This window comes from Bos grunniens, chromosome 11 (genome assembly GCF_055505025.1).
Source record: "Bos grunniens cultivar Pamir isolate PY7600 chromosome 11, Bosgru_T2T1.0, whole genome shotgun sequence".
Lineage (NCBI taxonomy): Eukaryota > Metazoa > Chordata > Mammalia > Artiodactyla > Bovidae > Bos > Bos grunniens.
In genome coordinates this window covers 70,810,466-70,837,644 of record NC_141175.1, presented here as the reverse complement: position 1 = coordinate 70,837,644, position 27,179 = coordinate 70,810,466, and the positions used below count along the sequence as shown (strand labels likewise).

The following is a 27,179-nucleotide window of genomic DNA, read 5'->3' as shown; positions in this document are numbered from 1 at the left end:
GAAAGAAAACATTCAGGCCGAAGGGATGAGTTTGATTCTTATTGAAGTAAAGAGGTTTCACAACTTTTTGTTTTTCTTGGTAAAAACTTCACTTTATTTTTGTTCTTTTCTTTGCCTTTGGCTAGCTGGAGAACAAGTGGCCATAGACATGGCCCATGGATTATATTCTTTTCACCCTTGGAGCAAGGAGTCCCAAAGTGGAGCAAGGAGTCCCAAAGTGGAGCACTCTGCCTCCTCTGAGCAAACACCTTCCAATGAAAGATTTTTAATTAAGTCAATTCAGTTATTATAAATTGAATTAATCTGTAATTTTGGCATATCATGGGAAACCATTTATGACATATGCCAGCTGACCCTCGTCCAAATTTCCATGGAAATAGCCAAGTATATACTTGGACTGTTCTAAAATTTCCAGCTGCTTTAAATGTGATATTGAACCTAAGAAACCTTCTATTAGTAAAACGTATTTGAAATGTGTTCTCAGGTGCTCAAGAGGTAGGCCTAGCTTGAAAAAAATTAACTGAAAAGATTCCAGGTGCAACAACCCTGGGATTTCCCTCAAATTTCTTTAATTGAAACCTCTGATATTATTGTGTTGTTTCTACATGAAGTCACACGGGGGAAGATACTGCAAAAAGTTCTGCGGTTTTACATTTTTTCTTCTATGAGATAGAGACTTACCTCAGGAGTGGAAGTAGTTATATTCTCCTGAATGATCAAATAAAATTTCTGTTCAAGAGATAAATCATATAGTACCGATTTATTCATCGAATGTATTGCTGTTAGAAGTATGAAGCTATTTCAGATGAGCTAATAGTATATGAGAGAAGCTACCTGTGTATTTTTAACGGGCCCAACAGAAGTGCAGGCACCATGACGACATTGCACGCTTGGTGAACATAATGGCTGGTTGGCCATATTCATAACATTTGAGTTAATCTGTGCAAACGCACACATACTACTGCAGAAGTGACTTTCGCAGGGCAGTCATTGCAGTCTGCAGCAATTACAGCATAGTACCAAACAGGATGGAACCACCAGGTTTTGATAAGTAGAATACGTTTACAGAATTAGTAATCCTGAGGTGACCCGGCCCATCACTGATGTCCTTGAGACAGCTGCAAGCTTGCTACTCATTTTACCCCAGGGGTGGTGTGATTATTGGTTTCTTCCATTAATATGGGAAATAGGATTGTATCTGACGTATACTTGGTGCTTTAGGTAAAGTATACATTCAGCTCTCAGTATTCAAGTGGGATTGGCTCCCTGTGGATCCCAAAATCTGAGGATGCTCAAGGCACTTATATAAAATGGTGTAGTGTTTGCATATAATCTATGCACAATCTCCTGAATATTTTAGATCATCTCTACATTACCTGCAATACCTAATACAATGCAAATGCTATGTAAATTGTTGCTGGCACATGGCAAATTCAGGTTTTGCTTTTGGAACTTCCTGGAATTAAATATATATTTCAGTCTGCAGTTGGTTGAATCTTTGGATGTAGAACTGATGGATACGGATGGCCAACTGCATAATCTGAAGTTAACTTCCTTCTTTGGCAAATCTCTGAATCAGTAATTTGCAGCCCTTTCGTATACATCCTTTCTCACCATTCTACAAATCTGCTTGTTATGAATTTATGCATTTCTAGTTTGTGATTTTTCTTTTGACTTTCTTATGGATTTTATCCTTACCGTGTAGATTAAAAACTTTTTACTTTTTCAATTTAATTTTATCAATATTTTCCCTTTATGCCTCCAGATTTTACATAATAGAAAGATCTCCCCACTCCAAGTTAATAAAGAAGGTCTCCTTTGTTCTTATAGTATTTTTAGGATTTTATATTTTTAAGATTTAAGTCTTTGCTCTTTGGGAATTTACCTGGTTGTGTAGCATGAGACATGAATCCAGCTTAATTTTATTACAGATGACTCTCCAGCTGTCTGAAGACAGTTTTTTGAGCTGTTTTCTTTTCTGCCCTGATTTCAGACGCCGTATTTATCATACACCATGTTCCGCATGCACGGGGGTCTGTTTCTAAACTTCTTGTTCCATCCTATTCATTCACTTGTTTACTCTTGTATGTAGCTTTACATTAAAATGTGTAAACCCCTCATTTCTATTTATTTGGGGGCCTTTCCTTGCCATTTTTTAAAACTGTATTTTGAAATATGCTTGTCTGTCCCTCACTCCTTTCTCAATTTTTGGCCTTCATAGTGTAATGACAATAAATTTCTAAATTAGTTTAGGAAGGATAACTTTATGAGGTTGAAACATCCTATCTAAAAACTTGGTATGCTGTTCTCTTTGTCTCCTCCAGGAATGCTTGAAAATTGTATTCGTAAATCTTACATATTTCTTACATTTTTTTCCTTAGATATTTCATCTTTTACTGTTGCTATTGCAAATGGAGTCTTTCCCCATTTCACTTTTAAACTCACTATGTTTGTTCATCTGAAATGTATTGATATCTATATATAGTAATTTTGTATCATGCTACCTTAACTAAATTTCCTTGTTTATAGTACTTTTCCAGTTGACTACGTCAGATTTTCCATAATGATCACAAATTGTGATAAATTTTATTTCCTTTTCTGAGTTTCTATACTTTTAGTTTCTCTCTCTTATTAACAATATGGTCTGTTAAATAATTGTGGTGACAAGCGAACATCCTTCTTTGTTCCTGACTTTAGTGGGAATGCTTCTACTGTTGCCCCAGTAGTCATGATGGATCACTTTAAGACCAGGGTATATTTTATCAAGATAAGAAAGTGTCCATCTAATTTCTTTATTAAGTTTAAACCTATCCCTAAATAATAAAGCCTTGCTGCTGCTGCTGCTAAGTCACTTCAGTCGTGTCCGACTCTATGCGACCCCATAGACAACAGCCCACCAGGCTCCCCCGTCCCTGAGATTCTCCAGGCAAGAACACTGGAGTGGGTTGCCATTTCCTTCTTCAATGCATGAAAGTGAAACGTGAAAGTGAAGTCTCTCAGTCGTGTCCGGCTCTTAGCAACCCCATGGACTGCAGTCCACCAGGCTCCTCCATCCATGGGATTTTCCAGGCAAGAGTACGGAGTGGGGTGCCATTGAGGGGTGTGTATTTGCAGTCTCCCTAGCGTGATAAGATCAAAGTTCTAAAAGGAAACTGAAGACTTTTTAGTCTACCTCAATCCTATCATGAGTAATAAACTGAATCATAGTAATAAATTTTAATCACTTCCTCCAGAAGTCACAAAATTAGACTAGAAAACAAGCTGGAACTAAAAATCATTTTATCTTTGGTCTCACACCAGTGTTCTTTTGGCTACACAAAATTAACACTGAAAAATTTTTATAAATATTTTTCTCCTCTGTTGTACATTTTGCTTGAGATTTTCCTGTTTATCCCTTTATTTCCATCATATTGTTGGGATCTCATATGTGCTTTGGCTCTGCATTCTTCGCCATTGCCAAGGAGCCAAGTTTATTAAGGATTTTTAGACAGTGACATAATCCCTTCCCTACTCAGAAGACCTCTGCTATTTGGTCTTCTTGGACAAAGTGTGTTGTCTTCCAAATACTTCTGGTTACTCCTGGAATTAAGGCTAAAAGCTTGTTGGAGCCACTTGAACACCTGAAAATATGCTTCAGCTGTGACAGTGGCTTTAGCAAAGAGATGTGAACCAACAGATATGTCAAAAAATGCCACTGTGTCTTATATTCATTTGTAGGTGGTATTCATATTGCTGAGGAAATTAGGTCATAACATGTTTACAATCCTTAAAGGAAAAAACAATCAGAAGTATTGTACTTCTGATTTTGATGTGTCATAACTTTCATTAATAAACATCAAAATTAGTAAACATTTTATATGCTAAGAAAATTTGTATACAAGTGGGAAAAATCGTATCCATTTGGCAAATTATTTTCTACTGTAAAAAAGATATTAGTAGCATTTCTACCTGTGTATAGTTACTGGATTCTGGAGTCAGACTTGGGTTTGAATCCTGGCTTTAAATGAGTCCCATTTTCCTAATCTGCAAAATGGAATCAGGAATGCCTTGTAGAGTGTTATAAGGATTAAGAGAATAATGTACATGAAGTGCTTAGGAAAGTGAAACTATAATGTAGCCCTTAATGAATGAGAACTGTTATTAGTATAGCCTGTTGTTAAGGGCTATAATGGACATGGGCATTATGGAAAAACATAATGGACATGGACCAACAGACTGGTTCCAAATCGGGAAAGGAGTACATCAAGGCTGTAAATTGTCACCCTGCTTATTTAACTTATATGCAAAGTACATCATGAGAAATGCTGGGCTGGATGAAGCACAAGCTGGAATCAAGATTGCTGGGAGGAATATCAGTAACCTCAGATATGCAGATGACACCACCCTTATGGCAGAAAGTGAAGAAGAACTAGAGTCTCTTGATGAAAGTGAAAGAAGAAAGTGAAAAAGTTGGCTTAAAACTCAACATTCAGAAAACTAAGATCATGGCATCCAGTTCCATCACTTCATGGCAAATAGATGGGGAACAATGGAAACAGTGAAAGACTTTATATTTTGGGGCTCCAAAATCACTGCAGATGGTGACTGCAGCCAATAAATTAAAAGACGTTTGCTCCTTGGAAGAAAAGCTATGACCAACCTAGACAGCATATTAAAAAGCAGGGACATTACTTTGCCTACAAAGGTCCATCTAATCAAAGCTATGGTTTTTCCAGTAGTCATGTATGGATGTGAGAGTTGGACTATAAAGAAAGCTGAGCACCAAATAATTGATGCTTTTGAACTGTGGTGTTGGAGAAGACTCTTGAGAGTCCCTTGGACTGCAAGGAGATCTAACCAGTCCATCCTAAAGGAAATCAGTCCTGAATATTCATTGGAAGGGCTGATGCTGAAGCTGAAACTTCAATACTTTGGCCACCTGATGTAAAGAACTGACTCACGGGAAAAGACCCTGGTGCTGGGAAAGATTGAAGGCGGGAGGAGAAGGGGATGACAGAGGATGAGATGGTTGGATGGCATTACCGACTTGATAGACATGAGTTTGAGCAAGCTCTGGGAGTTGGTGATGGACAGGGAAGCCTGGCATGCTGCAGTCCATGGGGTCGCAAATAGTTGGACACAACTGAGTGACTGAAATGAACTGGACTGAAGGGCTATAATAAAGCCTGCTGTTTTTCTTTAAATTACATGAAATTACAGGTCATGGAACTAATATAACAATTTTGACTCAATTGATCTATAATTGCAGAACAGCTCAGTTATCAACATAACCTCCTTTCTGAGATTTAGAACTAAGACACTTGTGAGGATTTGACTGAAATCTGCCCTGGCTCTTGTTTCTTGGGAATTATATGGACAGGTATGGAAATTAACACTTAACCTAAAACATCAAGCCTAAAATTATGTTATTACCTTTTTAAAATTAGGTTTTCAGTAGCCAATTAATTTTTTCTCATTGTCCACTCAGTGGAATAAACTAGTACAAAAGATTAATATGATTCATACTCTACACATTAGAGCTAAAAAGGACTCAGGCATTTTTTGCTTACACAATCATTAAGTAATTTTGGACTGCGTAATTTTTCCTAAACATATGTATCCTTAAGGATATATAGATGAAAAAATAAATTCCACACTGTGAAGAAGCTTACCATATGATATCTAGGAAGGCACTTAAAAGCCACCTTCATATAATATATGCCTTCCTTAGTACTCCTAACCTTTTGGTGTGGGAAATAGTGCTCTTGCACAGTCCTGTGGAACCCTATGGTTGCCCTTATTTTAGTATTTTATGCTGTACATTGTCTTCTATGCAATACTGTAGGCTACTTGAGGACAGGGACCATGTATTACTCATCACAGAAAAAAAAAATAGCTAAACATGATCTTGCCCCTTAAAATTGAGAAAAAGGGCATATAAACTGCTAACACATATAAAGAACTAACAGATATAAAGAACTAACAGATATAAACTTGTATGAAATAAATTCTATGGGAAGTAGGAGGTTTCAGAGGCTATTTAGGGGAGATGGCATTTGAATTGAATTCAGAAGGAATGGTCGGATTTCCAAACATAAGAAAGTGAGGAAGAGAATCCACGATGGGAACATCATGAGCAAAGGCACAGAGGCAGGACTGCGTATGGGCTGCTTGAGGAACAGCACAGACTCCGATGTGAGTGGACTCTGGCAAGAGTGTTGGGCAGGGGCTTGACTGGAACTGCCCTTGAATGCAATTATAAGGTGTTAAGACTGTCTTCTGTAGGCAGTGGTGTTTTTGTCTTGTAACTTTATTTCTGACTGTGCTGGGTCTGCGTTGCTGCGTGGGCTTTTCTCTAGTTGCCACGAGCACAGGCAGCTCTCTAGTTGCATGCAGTCCATGGCCTTACTGCAGTTGCTTCTCTGGTGGTGGACACAGGTTCTAGGGCACGCAGACTCAGGAGTTGTGGCACTTGGGTTGTGGTTCCCAGGCTTTAGAGCACAGGCGCAATCACTGTGGCGCATGGGCTTACTCACTCAGTGGTATGTGGGATCTTACAGATTAGGGATCGAACCCATGTCTCCTCCACAGTGGTGCAAAGATATTTGTGCAAAAGGGATTAGATCACTTTGTCAGTAGTGTGAATGATGGGAAGACAAAGATCAGATTCAAGAAGGGAAGCCTGGAGATTTCTAATAATATAGACAAGAGATGTTGAAGTAAAAACAGAGAAAGGAAGAGAGCAATTCTGGAAACACTGTGCAAATGGACAGGTCAGACCCTGGTCTTGGACTGAGGGTTGGAGATTCCAATTTGAGTCCTTTTCTCAGAGGTGATGGCAGAAGCTCTGGAAGTGGCTAAGGTCACCTAGGGAGAGCAGAGATAAAGTAAGCTGGGGAGGCTACAGAACCTTGGGGAAGGCTTATATTTAAGGGTAAGTAAATCCAGATTTAGAAGAAAAGACATTTCAAACTTATTGAAAAGATGAGGAAAACTGTGTCTTCAGAATTAATTGGTTTGCCTAGTTTGGGGGCTTCCCAAGTGGCTTAGTGGTAAAGAACCCGCCTACCAATGCAGGGGACCCGGGTTCAATCCCTGGGTCAGGAAGCTCGGCTGGAGGAGGACATAGCAGCCCATTCCAATATTCTTGCCTGGAGAGTCCCCATGGACAGAGGACATGGCTGAAGTGACTTAGCACTGGCACTTAGCACAGCACTAGTTTATGGCTGAGCCCTTTAGAACCCAGATACCAGGTGTCCGACTTAAAACTCAGTGCACTATTCGTTTAACACTCTAGACCCTAGTTTAATGCCAAACTGAAAAATCCGACCCACCGCCTCTTCCATACTCATCTATTTTGGTAAGACAGACTAAACTTGAATTTTAGGATTCTGAAATTGAATCCTATGTCTCTTTTGCTTCCAGCTACCAATAGCAAAGAGAAAATTTTGCCATTGGAAAATTCAGGGCGAGCCATCCATGTGGATGCCATTTAAAATTAAAATGTGTGATATGAATTGATAGTTTGTAAAAAGTCTAATTAAATCTACCTTATGTTCCAAAGGCAGTTAGTTGATCTTATATATTATTACATGTTTTTATATCCTTCATGTTAAAAAATCTGCCATTTTAAGCTCTGAAGTATCCTTATTGTCCCAATATATCTTGTAATATACAGAAATGGAAAGATTTTGTTCAAATAAGCCAAAGTAAATGCTTTCTTTAGTTTTGCAGAAGATTTTGTTGCTATTAATATTGCTGTCTTCTATGGCATGTGCCAAAGGTATAGTTTGAAACTCTGTTTTTAACTCAGTGAAATATTTATATCTCAAATAAAGGGAGGGCTTAGAAGAAAGGATATGAAACTGATACAGACCATTTTAAGAAGCAAGTATATGAAGGGGCCAAGTCTCAGAAATAGCATCATCTTTGCTGAACAACAGAGTTAAGTAATATGTGAATTTTATCATTTATTTAGCTGGAAGAACCAAGCTTTGAAAATGAACTATCACAAGTCATGATTAATCAACTGTTTACAACTCAACTCTGATAAAAGTCAGTTGACAAAATGAGCAGGAGCAATATAAATACTAAAGGTTGATGTCGCATACCAAGATAAAAAATTTACTCCCAGGAAATGGATTTTAACCATTTGTGGTGTAGAAAATGATCTTATTAGAAATCTAATACATGGACTATAGGTTATAAAGCCTACCCCCCCAAAATCTGAAACATACTTTTAAATTGGCCAATCATCTTCTCACATTAAAGTTCCAGAAAAATGATGGGTTTTTTTTTTTTCTTTGCTTACTTTGGGTTTCTTTTCAATTTTTGTTTTTCTTAAGTAGGCTTATTTTATTAATATGCATATAGAAAAATATGTTTCACAAGTGCACAACTCAAAGAAGCACTGAAAATTGAATATACCCATGTATGTAGCATCCAGATCAAGACAGACATCTCCAGCCCTTCAGAATCTACCATCACACTCCCTTCCAGTCATTGGGATACCAGCCCTTCCATCCTCTGCAGCTGTTGGGGAGACAGTGATCATGGGTCTCTGATATTTCTGCCTATCTTGTGAGCAGAGATACTGCCTGCCTTTGTTCAGAGTATCTCTTCAAGCTTATTTAGATAGCCTTGAAAGACAACAGAGAATGTTTTTCTCTACAGGAAAGGGCAGTTTTGCTTAAGTCTTGAAAATATAGAAAAGTTGTATCTCTTACTATTGTCTTTTATTATACTGCTTGATGGGACTTCCCTGGTGGCTCAGATGGGAAAGAATCTGCCTGCAATGTGGGAAATCCGGGTTCGATCCCTGGGTCAGGAAGATCCCCTGGAGAAAGGATTGGCTGTAGAATTGCATGGACAGAGGAGCCTGGTGGGCTACAGTCCAACGGGACCACAAAGAGTTGGATATGACTGAGTGACTAACACTTTCATACTGTTTAATGAATTAAAGATGTGTCCCTTCAGTGCAAAGGGTAGGCATGTTCACTCCCCATTATGAAAGACTGTGGTGACCTAAACTCAGGTTCCTCTTCTGTAATGCCGCCCAGTATGTGTGCAGGTGTCACCTGGCTTTCTTCACATTGCATAATTAGGAAGTAGGGGTCAAGAAGTCTATTGACATAGACTTTTGAGTTGCAAGGTTCTTTGTCTGTGACTCAGCATCCATTAACTAGGCAGACTAAAATAATAGTTTGTAAGCAGAATAAAATCTCAGACTCTTCACTGTTCTTTGTAGAATCACTATTTCAACTTCTACCACCATAGATTTGTTTTATCTGTTTTTAAAATTCATATATAAATGGAATTGTACAGCATGTACTCCTGTGTCTGGGGCTTTCCAGATGGCTTAAGTAAAGAAATCTAGTGGTAAACAATCTACCTGCCAATGCAGGTAGATATAAGAGACCCGGGTTCAATCCCTGGGTTGGGAAGATCCCCTGGAAGAGGGCATGGCAACCCACTCCAGTATTCTTGTCTGGAGAATCCCATGGACAGAGGAGCTTGGTGGGCTGCAGTCCATACGGTCACACAGATTTGGCCATGACTGAAGCAACTTGGCATCCATGCAGTCTTATATCTAGCTTCTTTCATCCAAGCTCATGTTTGTGAGATCCCTTTGTAATATTTCATATAAGCAAAGTTTTAAAATTTTCTCATAGCATTCCATCATGTGACTATTTTAAAACTTACTTTTTCTGCTGTTGATGGATTCTGGGGGCAGTTCCCTCTATTAGAACTGTGCTGTTATAAACACTTCCATGCATGTCTTTGTGAATATATATGTATGTATTTCTGTTGGGTATGTTCCCAGAGCTGGATCAGAGGGTGTGCATAGATGCTGCCAATCAATTTTCTAAAGTATTTGTACCAAGCTACTCTTCCAAGAGTAGTGTTCATGCATTCTGATTTTTCTGTGTATTTTTCCACCCTTGCTATTTTCTTTTTAGTTTATTTTTTTTATACTGACATGCTTTTATTTTACCAACATGCAAATAAGGAAAGAAAAATATGCCAGTGGTACACTTCCAATTTTACAGAGAAACCTCCCAAGTATTTCTGCCATTCAGAGAGAGATATATATCAATTATTAAGTTGTTACCAGGATAAATTGTGAAGACAGAGCCACAAATTTTTGTGTGTTATTTTTCCATAAAGACAATCATTTCCAAAGTCTTCAGAGTCTGGCAAGACCAAGTTATTCAATTTTACTTCTAAAGATACAGTTTTAACAGAAACAAGTTGAAAATCATCATGAATATTCACAAAAATTTCCATATTGTACAAGAAAGAGATTAGCATCCTTTCAAATGTTCTCAACTGAAAGCAAAAGAAAACCTATACAGCCGCATCTTCCCAGTAAACAGAAACAGAGAAAGTAATAGGTTTTACTAAATACTAGTGAAATTAAGGACATAGTATTAATCTTCCACATAATTGCATTGTTTTAATTTCTTTAAAGAACCCATCTTTCAGCAACATAGTTAGTATTTCAACTACCTTCAGTTCTCCCATCCCAATCCTGAGAAAAATATTTCTCCTTCCATCACCACTGACAAGAGAAGATACCCTTCCTTGCAGGCTCTCAGTCAATCCAGTTTTCATTCTAGGCCCATATTTTCCCTGGGTCATTTCTGCCTCTGGGCGTCTGTTCAGTTTTCTTTCTTAGGGCGGGCAGTCACCCCAGTCTCTTCAGTTCTCCCATCCATTCATTCCATATACATCTACCTTTCTTCAAACTGTCTGGGTATTGCTAGGATGGGTGATGGCTGGGAAGACGGCAGAGAGGAGTAAGGGCTCTGGTAGTCTCCTTACAGGACCATCTCTCTGCCTCTTGAAATAGTAAAGACCCAAGTTAAACTGCCTCCTTGTGGTGGTCATTTTGGCTTGTCTCAGGTCAGATTTGGAGAGGGAAATGGCAGCCCACTCCAGTATTCTTGCCTGGAGAATCCCATGGACAGAGGAACCTGGCAGGCCATGGTCCATGGGGTCACAGAGAGTCAGACACGACTGAAGCGACTAAGCACGCACACAAGTTAAACCGCAAAGCCTGCTTCTGCAGATGTTTCTGAGCTACCATTTTTAAAAAAAGAGATAGGACAGATATAAGAAAGAGAGGGAGAAAGAGAAGAGGAACTGTTTGCCCTGGCACTGCTGGCTCTTCATCATGTTCAGGATGAAGAAGGGAGACAAATGAAAGTATCTAACCTTTGTATGGCTTTACTGGTTGAGGCTGAGAAAACCTGATACTTGTCAAGGACACCATCATTACCCTTGCCATGTAAATGAGTCTAACTTATCCCCTCAACCACTTGCCTGATGGTAAAAGTAGGGTTCCTGAGTGATGGTGAGGAATTGAGTTCTTTTAGAGGAGAAATACTGGAGTGGGTAGCCGTTCCCTTCTCCAGGGGATCTTCCAAATCCAGGGATCAAACCCAGGTCTCCCGCATTGTAGGCGGATTCTTTACCATCTGAGCCACCAGCAAAGCCCAGAGGAGAAATAGAAAGGTCTTTTACTTGCTGGCAGGAAACCTGGGTCTACCACCAATTCTGAAGATTCTTGTTTACCAAAAACTAGAAAGTGGACCTAACAAGGTCTAGAAAATGTTCATCCAGCAGGGGGCAGCCTAAGGGGGTGGGCGTTGCATCCAGTTGCAGGCAGCAATAGGTTATCAGAGAAGCAGGAAGAGCGATGGGGTTGCATAAATCAGAGACCAAGCAGCCCACTGCTGTTCTCTCTTGACTTTATTTAATGCCCAGCAGTTGTCCACAGGCCATGTGCAAAGCAGAATGAGTAAAACAGGCTCTTAAACATAGCTGAAAATCCAGGTGGTAGTAACCAGACCAGAAGCCTTGGGAACAGTGTCCAAGCAGTGCTGACAAAGGCAGAGAAATCTACATTTGTTTGACTTAGAAGAAGGTGAGCCACCATGGTACCGCATGTAGTGTTAACACAGGACATCAAGAAGACCATGGGGAAGTGGAGCAGCGTGGCCACGAAGGTCTCAGTCGTGAAAGCTAAGAGAACTGAATGTCCACGGAAGGTGTAGAAAGGTCAGCACAAAACCAGTGAAAGGCATACCCTTGCTGTAGCCAAGGCCCAGGTCGGGCAGGAGGTGGCAGGGGACCTGTGCGGGAGTATTCCCAAGAGCAAAGGTTAGCCAGATTGGAACCCAGGGGGTCTGGGGGTCTCCACTGGTTCCCTTATCTGGAGAAGTCTAGCTCTATGGGGTGCTTCATCCAATAGGTAGTATTGCAGTGCCTTTGGCCAGAGGTCCTCTTTGATAATCTCAGCAATCCTGTCAGACTCTGGAAGGCTGTTGTCTGAAAACCAAGCAAAAAAGCCACACATGAGGTCTTGGTTCCTATAAAGGAAGACCTGGGCTTCATGACCCGGGTGCCATATGATTGGAGTGGAAAGGGAGACCACTTGGCCGGAGGGTGTGACCTCGTATTCCTTCACAAGCCACTTGTTTCTGAAGAATCGGTTTCTTCGAAAAAGGAACTTGAATTTATAGCCCATCCTAGGATGTCTGAGCTCCTTCACCTCCAAACTGGCTAAGTAGCTGAATATCTCTGCATCTCTGCCTCTAATCAGGGCAGATAGCTGCGGGTGGTTCCGAAAGGCAGTGACCCAGAAGCCGGGGATGTGCCGAATGACGTGCTTCCTCCACTGGAGGTAGTGTTCACGCACGCGCCTGTACCTGCGCTCCACCTGGAGAAAGGCCGGGTCAGCCTGAGCGTCCCCAGCGTCCACTTCCAGCTGGTTGGAGTCCAGGGCCTTCAGGTGGAGACCCTCACTCCGGGTTGGGGTCCCTGCGTCGTCCTTTGCCTCCTTTACCCCTCTGTGTTCCTCCACTGCTTCCCTTTCCTCACCCACCTGCTTCTCCACTTCAACCTTCTCCTCCTGGTTCGCTGCTTCTGAGAACATGGGGCCCCTTTCGGTCTTTGCTTTCGCAGCCTTCCATGCAGCCGTCAGCTCAGACTCTGATCTCCCAGTGTCACAGGTTTCTAGGGCCTTCTCCCCACCAGTTTCACACTGAAAACCATTTTCCAGGCTGCCGTTGGCTGCCCCAGAGGCAGAGGTTGCTTCCCTGCCCTCCCTGGGTGGCTCGACCTCCTCTAGTCCCACTCGGGCCACTCCACGACTGTGAGCCCCAGCACTTGGGAGCTGGGGAGTAGGGCTGGAGTCCGCGGGGGCCTGGCGTGCGCCCCCCTCCTCCGGAAGCTGGAGCGGTGGGAGCGCAACAGTTTCCAAGCTGCCCTCACTCACCTCCACCAGCACCTGGGTTTCCTCTAGAAGCTTCTGGCACTGCTGCGGTCCGGTTCTCCCAGGGCGTGGTCCAGAGTAGTGAAGGTATGGGCTTAGGGAGGAAGGATCCCTTGGCTCTAACAGGGACGCTCATGTAGGCCAGCCTGACCAGCTGTTTGTTGGCATCTGTTTTCCTCACAAAAGACTCACTCATGCAAACCAGGGGATTGCGCCACCCACCCTGCAGTCTCAGGAGACCCACCCTTCAGCTTCCCGATACTCACCCCTCAGTCTGTAGACACTCACTCTCCACCTCATCTAGTCTAGTTCTATAGGTTCTGCCATCCTTTTTATTCTCAGTATTCTGGTGCATGTGTGATATTGTCACACGGTGGTTTTAATGTGCATGTACCTAATGTCTGAGGAATTGAGAATCTTTCACGTGGTTTTGATTTTACCATTTGGATATCCGCTTTGTGTTAAGTCTAAGAGTCTTTGCTCCACGTTTTCTATTGCGTATTCTGTATTTTTTGTGTTGTAGGAATCCATTGTACATGCTAGATACAAATCATTTTTCAGATCTGTGTATTGCAAATATCTTTTCCCCTCTGAGTTGCTTTTTCACTATCTTGGAGAAGGAAATGGCAACCCACTCCAGTGTTCTTGCCTGGAGAATCCAAGGGACGGCAGAACCTGGTGGGCTGCCGTCTATGGGGTCACACAGAGTTGGACATGGCTGAAGCGATTTAGCAGCAGGAGCAGCAGCAACAGCAGTGATGTCTTTTAATGAACAAAAGTCTTTAATCATATATTGCAGTTTATCATTTTTCCCCTTTAGATCAGTGCTTTTTGTGCCCTGTTAAGAAATCTTGCCTTTCTATTATTGTTCTCATTTATATCTGCAGTCCATTTGGAGTTGCTTTTTGCCAATGGTGTGATAGGAGTCAAGATTCATTTTCCCCCCATATGACTGAATGACCAAGCAGTATTTATTGAAGGGAACATCCTTTCCCCATGCATAGGGTTTTAAATGTTTCCATTAAAAGTGACATATGTGATTGGTCAGAGCTAGTCAGATGGCCTTGCCTAACTTTAAGGGGTCAGAGAAGTAAAACCTTGCCTGAGATTGCAAGGAGAAGGAAGCTGAAAATACTGGTGAGCACTGTATATCACTCATCATAGACTCTAAGGTGAGTAGTGTGTACAAGACCAGCAGAGTTAGGCCAAAGAAAGGAGAGAAAAGGTAATGATGAACATAAAAGGAGAAATTAATGAAAGACAATAAATAGAAAGTATCAACCAAAGATTAATAATAAAAGGAGAGAGAATAAGTAAACAATATTTGGAATGGAAAATATAGTCACAGTACTGATTTAAGGAAATATAAGAGAACATGTTGGACAAACTTACACTAGTACATTTTCAAACTTGGATGAAATATATGAATTTATGGAAATATAACTCAACACTGAAATGCAGTGAAAAAAACTAAATAGACATGGAAATAAACAGAATCAAGGGTTAAAAAAAAACAAAAAACTTCCTACAAAATGAGCATGAGGCTAAATGGTTTGAGACAAATACTTCCTTAACCTTCAAGGAACACATTACTGTGTGTCTGTGGCATGCCTACTACTATTTTAGGCTCTTAGGATATATATTATTAAACAGAACAAAGATTTCTTCCCTCTTGGAGTTTCTAGCAGAGGAAAAAACAATAATAAAAAAGTAGACAATATTGTAAAGTAATTAGCCTCCAATTAAAATAAATAAATTTAAATTAAAAAAAGTAAAACATATTAGAAAGTGATAAGTGCTATGGATAAAACAATACATAGTATTGAGTAAGGGGATTGAGAGTTGTGGGGGTAGGGAACTGGGAGCAGACTGTGGTTTTGAGAGGGTAGTCAGAGAAAAGGGCTTCCCAGGTGGCACAGTGGTAAAGAGTCAGCCTGCCAGCGCAGGAGATGCGGGCTTAATCCCTGAGTCAGGAAGATCCCCTCGAGAAGAGAATGGCAACCCACTCAGTATTCTTGCCTGGGAAATCCCATGGACAGAGGAGCCTGGCAGGCTACAGTCTCGGTTCAGTTCAGTCGCTCAGTCATGTCTGACACTCTGTGACCCCCTGGACTGCAGCACACCAGGCTTCCCTGTCCACCACCAACTCCCGGAGTCTACCCAAATCCATGTCCATCGGGTCGGTGTTGCCATCCAACCATCTCATCCTCTGTTGTCCCCTTCTTCTCCTGCCTTCAGTCTTTCCCAGCATCAGGGTCTCTTCCAGTGAGTCAGTTCTTCGCATCAGGTGGCCAAAGGATTGGAGTTTCAGCTTCAGCATCAGACCTTCCAATGAATATTCAGGACTGATTTCCTTTAGGATGGACTGGTTGGATATCTTTGCAGTCCAAGGGACTCTCAGGAGTCTTCTCCAGCACCACAATTCAAAAGCATCAATTCTTCGGCACTCAGCTTTCTTTATAGTCCAACTCTCATATCCATACATGACCACTGGAAAAACCATAGCCTTGACTAGACAGACCTTTGTTGGCAAAGTAATGTCTCTGCTTTTTAGTATGCTGTCTAGATTGGTCATAGTTTTTCTTTCAAGAAGCAAGCACCTTTTAATTTCATGGCTGCAGTGACCACCTGCAGTGATTTTGGATGCTCCCCCTCCCCAAAAAATAAAAGTCTCTCTTGTTTCCATTGTTTCCCCATCTATTTGCCATGAAGTGATGGGACCAGATGCCATTGATCTTAGTTTCTTGAATGTTGAGTTTTAAGCCAGCTTTTTCACTCTCCTCTTTCACTTTCATCAAGAGGCTCTTTAGTTCTTCTTCACTTTCTGTCATAAGGGTAGTGTCATCTGCATATCTGAATCTACAGTCTATGGGATCACAAAGAGTTGGATGTGATTGAGCACAGTCAGAGGAAACCTCACTGAAAAGATTTTGGCAAAGATTCAAAGAAGGAAGGATTTAGCTCAGTGGATATTCTGGAGAGGAGCATTCTAGGAAGAAAGAGGAGCTAAACAGAAGCCTTAGGACAGGAACATGCTTAGGGTGTTCAGGGGATAACCAGAAGGAGATCAGTGTGACTGGAGCAGGGTGAATGAGAGAGGCCAGATCAAGCAGGATATTACATAATATTGTAAGAAGTTTGGTTTTATTCTTAGTGATGTGGGAAACCACTATAGAATTTTGGGCAGAGGACTCAAAATTGGATGCATTTTGCATGGATCACTGGCTCCTGAGTGAAGAATAGACTGTGTGGGGACAATGATAGATATAGGGAGATGTTTTAGAAGGCTATCAAAGTAATCAAGGTGAAGGTGATATTCCACAGTGGACTTGGGTAGCGCATATAGTATGATGGTAAAGCCGGCACGATTTCATGGTGAACTGGATACAGGGTATAAGAGAAGCAAAGAAGTCAAGGATGATGCCATGAATTTTGACCTGAGCAACTGATAGGATGAAGCTGCCAGACGCAGATATAAGGGATGTTATGATAGAAGAGACCTTTGCAGGAAAATCAGAAGTTGCTTTTGGACATGTTAAGTTTGAGATGACTTTGGATGAGAGTTGAGATAACAAGTGGGCATTATGAGACTGGAACACAAGAGAGGTCTAGGGTGGGGATACATACTTGGAAGTAATCAGCACACATATTTAAAGCAATATTTAAAGCAGGATGAAATCACTAAGGATGTGAGTAGCAATAGACCAAGCCCTGAAAGTGAAAGTGAAGTCGCTCAGTCGTGTCCGACTCTTTGCGACCCCATGGACTGTAGCCCTCCTCCATCCATGGGATTCTCCAGGCAAGAATACTGGAGTGGGTTGCCATTTCCTTCTCCAGGGGATCTTCCTGACCCAGGGATCAAACCCAGGTCTCCTGCATTGCAGGCAGACGCTTTAACCTCTGAGCCACCAGACCAATCCCTAGGGGCTCCAAAATTACAAGGTCAGGAAGAAGGGGAAGAACCAGCAAAAGAGACTAAGGGGAGACCAATGAAGGAGGAGGGACTCTGAAAACGTGCAGTGTGCTGAAAGCCAAACGTGTAAAGCAAAGTTCAACTGTGTGATGTGGTGCTGATGGGTCAAGTAAGATGAGAATTGACCAATGGATTTTACAACAAAAGTGATGAAGGTCAGAATAGATTTTAAGGGGAATGGGAGGAAAGAAATTGGAGACAGTGAATATTGATATTCTTTTGAGGAATTTGCCCAAAAGGGAAATAAATGGAGTCATCACTTGACAAAAACTGTTTTGGAGGAGTGGTGGGGTGACAGCTTGGCTGTAATGGCTTTTTACATTTTTTAATTTATTTTTTGGCTGTGCTGGGTCTTGCTGCTGCATGGGCTTTTCTTTCATCGTGCTGAGCAAGGACTGCTCTCTGGTTGTGATGCACAGACTTCTCATTGCAGTGGCTTCTCTTATCGTAGAGCACAAGCTCCCAGGTGCACGGGCTTCGGTAGTTGCAGCTCGTGGGCTCTGGAGCACAGGCTCAATAGTTGTGGCCCACAGGCTTAGTTGATCTGAGGCATGTGGGTCTGAATCCCTCCTGGACCAGGGATTGAACCCGCATCTCCTGCACTGGCAGGTGGATTCTTTACCACTGAGCCACCAGGGATGCCCTGTGATGTCTTTAAGAGAAAATCCAGAAGGGAGAAAGTGAAAATAACAAGTATATATGACTCTTGAAGTTTTGCTCCAAAGAAATGGGATGATGGCTGGTGGAGAAAGTGGTTCCAAAAAAGGTTTTTAAAATGGGAGAAAAACAAGTGTGCCTGCTGATGTGAGCGATTCAGCAGCAAGCAAAAATTAATGATGTAGGAGAGAGACAGGAGAATCACTGGAGGGATGTCCTTGAATAGGTGAGAGCAGATGGAATCTAGTGCCTAAGTAGAGGAGGAAAAGTCAGCCTTTAGTAGGAACATGACAAGGTCACTGTGGGAACCAGCAGGAAAGCAAAGTATGAGGGTGTAGATGCTGTTTGGTGGGTAGAAGTGATGACGGAATCGATGAAATTCTCTTCACATTGCTTCTGTGTACTCAGTAAAGGAGAAAGCAAGATTCAATTCAAGTGAGAGAGGGGATGAGGTAAGGGGCAGAAGGATTCTGGGAAGAGACAAGTAGGAAATAGTTGTCTGGAGGATCAAAGAGTGACAGGACGATGACATGTGCTGTGATTGTCAAACAGCATTAAGATCATGAATTTGAATGAGGCACATCAGTGCAGTTGTGAATTTTTCTGCCAACCACGTTCAGTTTACAGGTGCAGCATGAAGAAGCAGAGCTGGATTTAGAACTGAAGCATGAAGGGCAAGAGAATGATTACAATCATAAATCTGAGAATCTAAGCTAGAGCAATAAAAGACATAGGGGTGGAGGCAGTGAAAAGGTGGCCTGATCAATGGATCGCCATACCCAGGGAATCGAAGGGTCCCTGGGGTCAAGTACCAAAGGAAGCTACAAGGATGAGAGATAGTGGTCTGAGAGTGGACTGCAGGAGATGGTTAGGACTTGACTCCTCCATCCAACTAGGCCTCTGATGAGGCACCTTGAGGACAGGGTCATTGTAGGGGAGGACGTCAGTGACCCAAGAGGCCTGGGTGGGAAGGATCACCAATGTGCATACTGAAATCACTGAAAGAAGTGAGAATAAGCCAGTAGCTAGAATCCTTGAGAAATGAGGGGGAATGACATGAGCAGCAAGCATGCAGGGCATTAGGTGATCTAAACTGATGTCAGGAGATTTAAAGCTGGGTCTGTATTTTAAGATTAATTATCTAACATCACCACCTTTGGCTAAATTAGTTAGAAAGCAGGTACCTTTAGAATTTCATATTAACGTCACAGAGCCTATATTATATATATTTCCTTAAAGTGTTCAGAAGAAAGTCACATGTATTAGCTGATCAAAAATAAGAAATGTGTATTTTTTTTAATTGGAAAATTAGTAGTGATAACATTCTTTGAGTTCAGTGTGAAATGTTATTCTCTTTGGGGGTCTTTTATTTTTCTTGTGTCTTGCAGTATGGACTAGAAACTGCTGAAAAGAACAAAATATGATTTTTGGGGGGGCTTGAAACACTCCGACTATAAAAATTTTTTTTAAGATAAGTAAAGAGAGCTAGTGGGCTTCCCTGGTGGCTCATAAAGAAGCTGCCTGCCAAAGCAGGAGACACAGGTTTGATCCCTGAGTCGGGAAGATTCCCCTGTAGAAGGAAATGGCAACCCACTCCAGTATTCTTGCCTGAGAAATCCCGTGGACAGAGAAGCCTGGCGGGCTACAGTCCATAGGGTTGCAAAGAGTCGGACGTGACTGAGTGACTAAACAACAACAAAGAGAGCTAGGACAAAATCTTAACTAGAGACAGGAAGAAGAAAGGGCGGGGGGTGGAAAAGAGAAAGGATAGAAAAGAAGAAACATGAGTAAAGAAAGAAGGTGGCTTTTTGAGGGGAGTACAGTTTAGCTACAAATCTGTAGATCATCGAATTGTGAAGTATTTAAATTTTCTGGGAAACAGAAACAGCATGATGTTTCAAAAAACTAAATACAAGATGAATGAAGAGAGCCTGTGAATTGTATAGTCTTATTTTTCTTTGACTCCTCAAATATTGTTGTTTGGTTCTTAGTTGTTTTGAAAGGAATCTCTTTCTTGACCTAAATTCTTTAAACAAGTGTGTTTGTTTAGTGACTTAACATACAGAAATATTGTTCTTCAGGCTAGGCCACCCAGTGTAGAAAGCCAAGGGCATCAGTGCATTATGTTAAGGACTCAAAAGAGTGTTGGTACACAAGAGAAGGAGAGGTACACTTTGTTAATTTCCTCTGTTTCCCAGAGAAAAACCATTAAACTGTGTTTGCAAAGGACATGGTAAAAAAGAAGTTTTGAGTGATTAACCAAGTAGCTTTGTAGCTGCGGTCATCTCTGCTGTCTCTTAGAACCAGCATATAAATATAGAGAAGTAGGGAGAAAATATCTGAGTTAACAGGGTGTGGGTAATGATTTACCCTGGGAAAGTTAATTATTATGATTTAGTAGTTTTCTACCATTATAGCACTGACAGACAGCAAATATACATTCCAGTGCCTAATGAAACTGTAAAGAGGCTGAGGTCTGTGTACGGTGGCGGGTAGAGCTAGATGGCAGGGGGAACCAAATCAGCCAGGGACACACAGAGCCATTTCAAAAATTTAAAATGTGAGTCAAAACACTATATAAAATATTAATAATATCTAAATGTTAAACATACATAATCATTCTAGCCTGAGATAAATTAAAAATAATGAAACTGATACTATAACAAATGAATGAAATTTAGTTAATCATGAAAATTGAAATAATTTTATTGGATCTTTTAAAAAATAGTGTGATTTTAAAGAGCAAAGTCCACTGATGGTGTCATCATTGCAATACAAGTGTAGTTTTGGGGTTGAAATTTCCATCAGGTTTAAAAACTCAGACTCTATACTAGTTGCAGAATGGTGAACAGAGTTTTGCTCTAATTGCTGTTAGCATTTTCTTCTTAGCTGTTATTTTAAAATAATTTCTCTTGTTTATTTTTTTCTTAAGGAACAGCGATATTTTTATGCTTTAGCATATTATATCCTCACTGCATCCTATGAACTAGATACTATTATTAGCCTCATTTTACAGATAGGCAAACTGAGGCACAGAAATAACAAGTAATTCGCTCACAGACACATTGTTGTTGTTGTTCAGTCACTCAGTTGTGTCCAGCTCTTTGCGACCCCATGGACTGCAGCACACCAGGGTTCCCTATCCTTCACTATCTCCACAGTTTGCTCAGACTCATATTCATTGAGTTGGTGAAGCTGTCCAACCATCTTATCCTCTGTCGTCCCCTTCTCCTCCTGCCCTCAATCCTTCCCAGCATCAGGGTCTTTTCCAATGAGTCAGCTCTTTGCATCAGGTAGCCAAAGTATTGGAGTTTCAGCTTCAGCATCTGTCCTTTCAGTAAGTATTCAGGGTTGATTTTCTTTAGGATTGACTGGTTTGATCTCCTTGCAGTCTAAGGGACTCTCAAGAGTCTTCTCCAGCACCACAGTTCGAAAGCATCAGTAGACATGTAGTAAATTACAAAGTTGAGAAACGAACCCAGATAACCAGACTCTAAAGCTCTTTCTGTTAAACACTACAGGGTATACTCTGAACTTTTCTCAGCCTCAGTTTTCTCATCTATGAAATATGGTCAATAAGTCTTCTCTCTAGTGGTGGTTGTAACAATTATAATGTGGAGCTTGCGTAGGGAAGATGTTGGTGCTGCCTTTATCGGTTTCTGAATTGTTTAATTTCTTATAATGAGCATGAATTATTCATGTATTTTTTAATCAAGAAAAATATGTTAAGGTCTATCAGAGTGTCTGGCACAGAGAGGCACCCAATAAAGTCATTATTATGTCTGAAAGCAAAGTCAGAGTTTCCATTTAACTCAATAGGGATTTGTCATCTCCAGAAGCTCAGGTGCAAAGGGAAGAAATAAGCTAGGGGAATAGCTGGAGGAGAATTCAGGTTACAGGTTTTTACTTGCCAGTGAGTAGAGCTTGTACATCTTGAAGTAAGGGCTGAGAACCAAGGGGAGGGACAGCGTGTTGGTTGAGGCAAGTGGGAATTAACAATGGAGCAAAGTCCCAAGGAATCTGGGATGGGGGGTGTTCTTGGATGAATTAACTTATTTTGGAGAAGATTAACAGTGACCTGTTAGTTGATAGGCCCCATTTTCTTTTTTTTAATTAATTTTTATTGGAGTATAGTTGCCTTATAATGTTGTGTTAGTTTCTATTGTACAGAAAAGAAGCCCCATTTTCTAAGGTAATAAAAATACCATTTTGGAAAATGAGAAGGGAATTTAAAAATAAATCTATGGTTTTCCTTATTTATCTACCTGGTTCTGGGGGCCGTGAGAATAAGTTTTTTGAAGAGAACACATTAGTTTATTTTTCCATTTGTGGCTTGCAGTGGTGGAATGATCGCTGGCAAAAGAATATCTTCTCAAGCAGCTTCCCTTGGTGTAGGTCAGGGGGCAGCAAGAGGAGTTATTTCTGCAGCTGGAAAAAAGGTTCAGAGCTGTCTTCCTGGAGTCGGCTCTCATTTCATAGTCTAAAATAGATGTGAAATACTGTGCTATTTGGGAATCAGGGCCTATTCATTCTAAGCACATCTGTTGGTAGCTGTTGAAATTCAAATAAAATCAAATAAAGTCCAAGTAATGTTCTTGCTATACTTATCAATTTCAAGGAGTGTTAAAAAACACATATACAGAAAACCTATACTCCAGTCACTGACAACTAAGACCCAACTTGGAAAGCTGTGGTCTTCTGCCAACCATAGCTACTTTGAACCTGCGCCACCACATTTTAATTCCTTTAAAATGCCCCTTCTTCCCTACTTGAACTTTTCAACTGAGATTCATTTTCATTGCAGAAGTTTAAATATGAACTGTATCAAATAGTTTGGTATTTTGATTCTGATGATTCCACAACCTTCAGTAGTGAAATGAGGTGGTTAGACTACTAAACTCATAAAGCCAAGATGGAATGAATGCATTTTTTTCTGTCTTCTCTCTAATTTTAGTAAATAAAAAATTTCAGTTAGGTGCTGTGATTAAGGAAACTTGGTATCTCTATCAATTTATACATGACTCCGATCCATAAGGGATTTAAGGCATCTTTAAAAAGGCAAACACAAGACAGAAAAATAAGGGAAATTCCTTTTTTCAATTAAGCCATGACTCTCTGATAACAAGATCTGACCTATCAAATGTATTGAAAGAAATAGAGTCATTTTAAGGTTGTGAGTTGTAGTTTTTTTTTTAAAGTTGAAATTTTGATTAGTGTTTCAGGTACCATATTTATATGTCTTTACATGGGAGTTTACAGTGTTCCAAGTAGGTATAACACCCAAGTACATTACATGAATTATCTCCTTTAGTGTAAACCTCATAATTACCTTATGAAGTATTATTATTTCCATCTAATATATAAAATAAATTTCCAAGGTTTACAAATAAGCAATTTGCCCAAAGTCACATAACTGAGTCAGGATTCAAATCCATGTCTGTTATTCTGAGTTATTAACTCAAAAAACTACGGAAAATTCTTCAAGAGATGGGACTACCAGACCACCTGACCTACCTCCTGAGAAATCTGTATGCAGGCCAAAAAGCAACAGTTAAAACTGGACATGGAACAACAGGCTGATTCCAAATCGGGAAAGGAGTACGTCAAGGCTGTATATTGTCACCCTGCTTATTTAACTTACATGCAGAGTACATCATGCAGAATGCTGGGCTGGATGAAGCATAAGCTAGAATCAAGATTGCTGGGAGAAATATCAATAACCTCAGATATGCAGATGACACCACCCTTATGGCAGAAAGTGAAGAAGAACTAAAAAGCCTCTTGATGAAAGTGAAAGAAGAGAGTGAAAAAGTTGCCTTAAAGCTCAACATTCAGAAAACGAAGATCGTGATATCTGGTCCTATCACTTCATGGCAAATAGATGGGGAAACAGGGGAAACAGTGGAAACAGTGTCAGACTTTATTTTTTTGGGCTCCAAAATCACTGCAGATGGTCACTGCAGCCATGAAATTAAAAGACACTTACTCCTTGGAAGGAAAGTTATAACTGACCTAGACAGCAAATTAAAAAGCAGAGACATTACTTTGCCAACAAAGGTCCATCTAGTCAAGGCTATGGTTTTTCCAGTAGTCATGTATGGATGTGAGAGTTGGACTATAAAGAAAGCTGAGTGCCGAAGAATTGATGCTTCTAAACTGTGGTGTTGGAGAAGACTCTTGAGAGTCCCTTGGACTGCAAGGATATCCAACCAGTCCATCCTAAAGGAGATCAGTCCATTGGAAGGACTGATGCTGAAGCTGAAACTCCAATAGTTTGGCCAGCTGATGTGAAGAACCGACTCATTTGAAAAGACCCTGATTCTGGGAAAGATTGAAGGTGGAAGGAGAAGGGGACAACAGAGGATGAGATGGTTGAATGACATCACCAACTCAATGGACATGAGTTTGAGTAAACTCCGGGAGTTGGTGATGGACAGGGAAGCCTGGTGTGCTGCAGTCCATGGGGTCACAAAAAGTCCGACATAACTGAGCGACTGAACTGAACTGAAATCTAAATTATGCCTTATACACAGGAGGCTGTGAAAGAGAAGATCAAGGACTATAAAAATAAATAGAAACATACTAGAAGTTACAAAAAGTAAATTCACATGAAAAAGGAGACATTTGTCCAAATTCAGGCAAAGTTTTAAAGCAAGTATTATGGTGAAAATACAAGCATAAGGAAGACAAACAGTATCAACAGCACAGAACAAGGCTCCGCAGACAAAGGTGTGGCAGAATCACACAATCGATTCTCAAGGTGTGTCCTCACGTTCTCTAGTGCCTTTGGGAAACATGAGTGCTCTCTGTAGGGTTCTAGAGCAGTAGAAGATCCTTACTGTAGGAAGCTTAATAACTTACCATTTGACACTAATACTCCTGGTTTCTTCTAACTGTGCTTTCATCTGTATGTTGAAAAATATAACCAATGTTAGAATCTATAATGTTTAATAATTAGTATTGTTCACCTATTAGTATAGGGGTTTCCTTATTCCTTCTCAATTTACAGGAAAATTATTATCCATGATTCCACTATTCTTTGTCAATAGTGATTTCCATTGTTGCCTTTTTTGATGTGTATTATAAAGCAGAATTATTATTTGACTCCTTCCACCATTAAATAATAACATTTTTAAGTTTTCATAATTACAATTCTAATGACTATATAACGGTCTATTGAATTGTTATTTATATTGGGCATTTTTTTTGTTTTTAGTATTTTGCTATTATAAATATCCTTCTAAGAAGTGATTAATGTATACAGTTTACTTGTATTTCTTCACAAGTGAATTGTATGTTTATATACTTTGACTGTTTATCTCTTGAGGTTTTAACATTTTTGAAAATTTGAGTAAGTTCTTTATATATTATATATACTACTGTTCTATCATGATCAATACAGATACTTCCAATTATGTTTCTCTTCTTTTAATTTTGTTAGTTTTTTATGTTAGAACCACTGTTTTACTTGATGTTGTTGAGCTATTTATTTTTTCCTTTGTGATTTTCTTTACTGCCCTAAGCTTTTCAAAGATACTGTTCCTCTAAAGATTTCATTAATATTTGATTTTTTTCCTCATAGCTCTGCTAAGAATTAAAGCTAATATTTACTTTTTAATCCACTAGAGGCTTACTCTTGTAATGTGTTATAATAGCTTATCTAAATCACTTTTTGTTTTGTTTGTTTGCCAGTTACCCTGGCAATTATTAAAGCATAATTAGGCAATTATGAAATAGAATTAGGCAATTATTAAATAAATATTATCTTTCTTAATTATGATAGTTATATGATACATTAAATTTATATGTCCCACACTTCTTTACTTTAATCATTTAATTATTATACTTTGTTTTATAATTTCCTGGGAACTAGATCAGCATCATAACTTATGGCTTGTTAGTGCAGAATTTTAACATTTAACAAATAGTAAATTTTACTTGATAAAATTTGTTTGCCTATGATAATATATATCTCAATTTGCTCATCTTGTTTTATACATTCTAATATACCTTTATAGTTTTCTTTATATATGGCTCATAAGTCTTTAAATCTTCTTTATAAATGTCATAGGCAATTCTGTTAAATTTATCCATCCCATCTCTTTTTCTTTTTTTGGAATGGAATTTATTTCCTTTGTATTATGTTATTGAACTGGCTGTTAAGTTATTGAACTTAAAGCATCTAATTATGGTAAATTCATTATAAACCTGATCACATTGATAAACTCATGGGATAATAAATTTAAACAGATTTCTTAGGACATCTATACATGTAGTGCTTTCTGCAAATAATGAGTTTTATCTCTCCCTTTAACGTATCATTCGAAAGTGAATAACAGTTTCCTAAATAGCAGTTTCCATTTGTGTATTAAATGGCTGAGCATTAGGCTGAGAGACAGACTTGAGTTCTTCTATCAGACTTGAATCCTACTGTCAATTCCTCAACTAAGAGAGCCATCTAGCAAGCACCTTCTGTGGGTCAGGCACCATACTAGGCACTTTACATAGTCCATCTTGCCTTAGGCTTAGAATAGATATACTATTAAATATCATAGGTTAGGGAGCTCAAGTTGAGCAGGTATAGAAGGCTGGCCTGTGCTAGGCCCCCAAGAGCATTGAGAAATGGAATATGGAAGTGTCTATGGTAGTCTGAGTGTGAAAGGCCATGGATTGTGGTTCTGGAGTCCTTGACCTGGCAGGTTTTTCACTCTTTGTGGAGCCCTGGCAACGGAACTTCAGCCAAGGGCCTGAAGTTGGACGCCCTTGGGAGGCCCTAGGGAGGCATGGAGAAGCTGCATCAGCTTGCTTTCATCCTTATCTTGTACGTACACTTCGCATTTCCTACTTCCAGGTCACACAGTAAACGTGAGTGAAAACAGTCCTGGAGGAAGTCTGTGTTCCTCTTCTCACCAGCCTTTCAACCCAGATCAGCCTTTTGAGGTCTGGCTCAGCTCACTAGGTTAAGTAATTTGTCCAGTATCATCAGTGAGTAATGGATACGTGACTTGCTCCATAGCCGGTGGTCTTGCCATTTTCCCAGTGATTCTATGCCCGGGGTGTGGCTTGGGCAGGTCATTTCACCTTTCTGCCATAATTCCTTCATCTGTACAATGCAAAAGTCAGATAATGATCTGGTTCTGACAGGCAAACTGTTATTGAATACATCTTTTACTCTTCTTCAAGACTGTAAATTCCTCAAGGACAGACTATATTTTGCATGTTCTTGAATCACTGTTATTACTTTGCACATGACAAATGCTCAATGAATATTTGTTGATGCAGAATGAATGC

General features: G+C 40.1%; 2 protein-coding genes across 14 annotated transcripts in view; one reads left to right on the top strand and one right to left on the bottom strand.

Annotated features, from left to right (window-relative positions):
- ACYP2 (acylphosphatase 2) overlaps positions 1–27,179 on the top strand; it is a 190,906-nt gene that overhangs the window by 112,945 nt on the left and 50,782 nt on the right. The gene's annotated exons all lie outside the window — the stretch shown is intronic.
- Positions 11,716–12,919, bottom strand: TSPYL6 (TSPY like 6). The gene has a single exon (XM_086326920.1). The coding sequence runs from the start codon at positions 12,917–12,919 to the stop codon at positions 12,146–12,148; it is 774 nt and encodes a 257-aa protein (XP_086183046.1). The 3' UTR covers positions 11,716–12,145.

What these genes read in the sequence shown, in the direction of transcription:
- TSPYL6 (XM_086326920.1), bottom strand. Translation starts at nt 12,919, where the DNA reads ATGTTCTCAGAAGCAGCGAACCAGGAGGAGAAGGTTGAAGTGGAGAAG.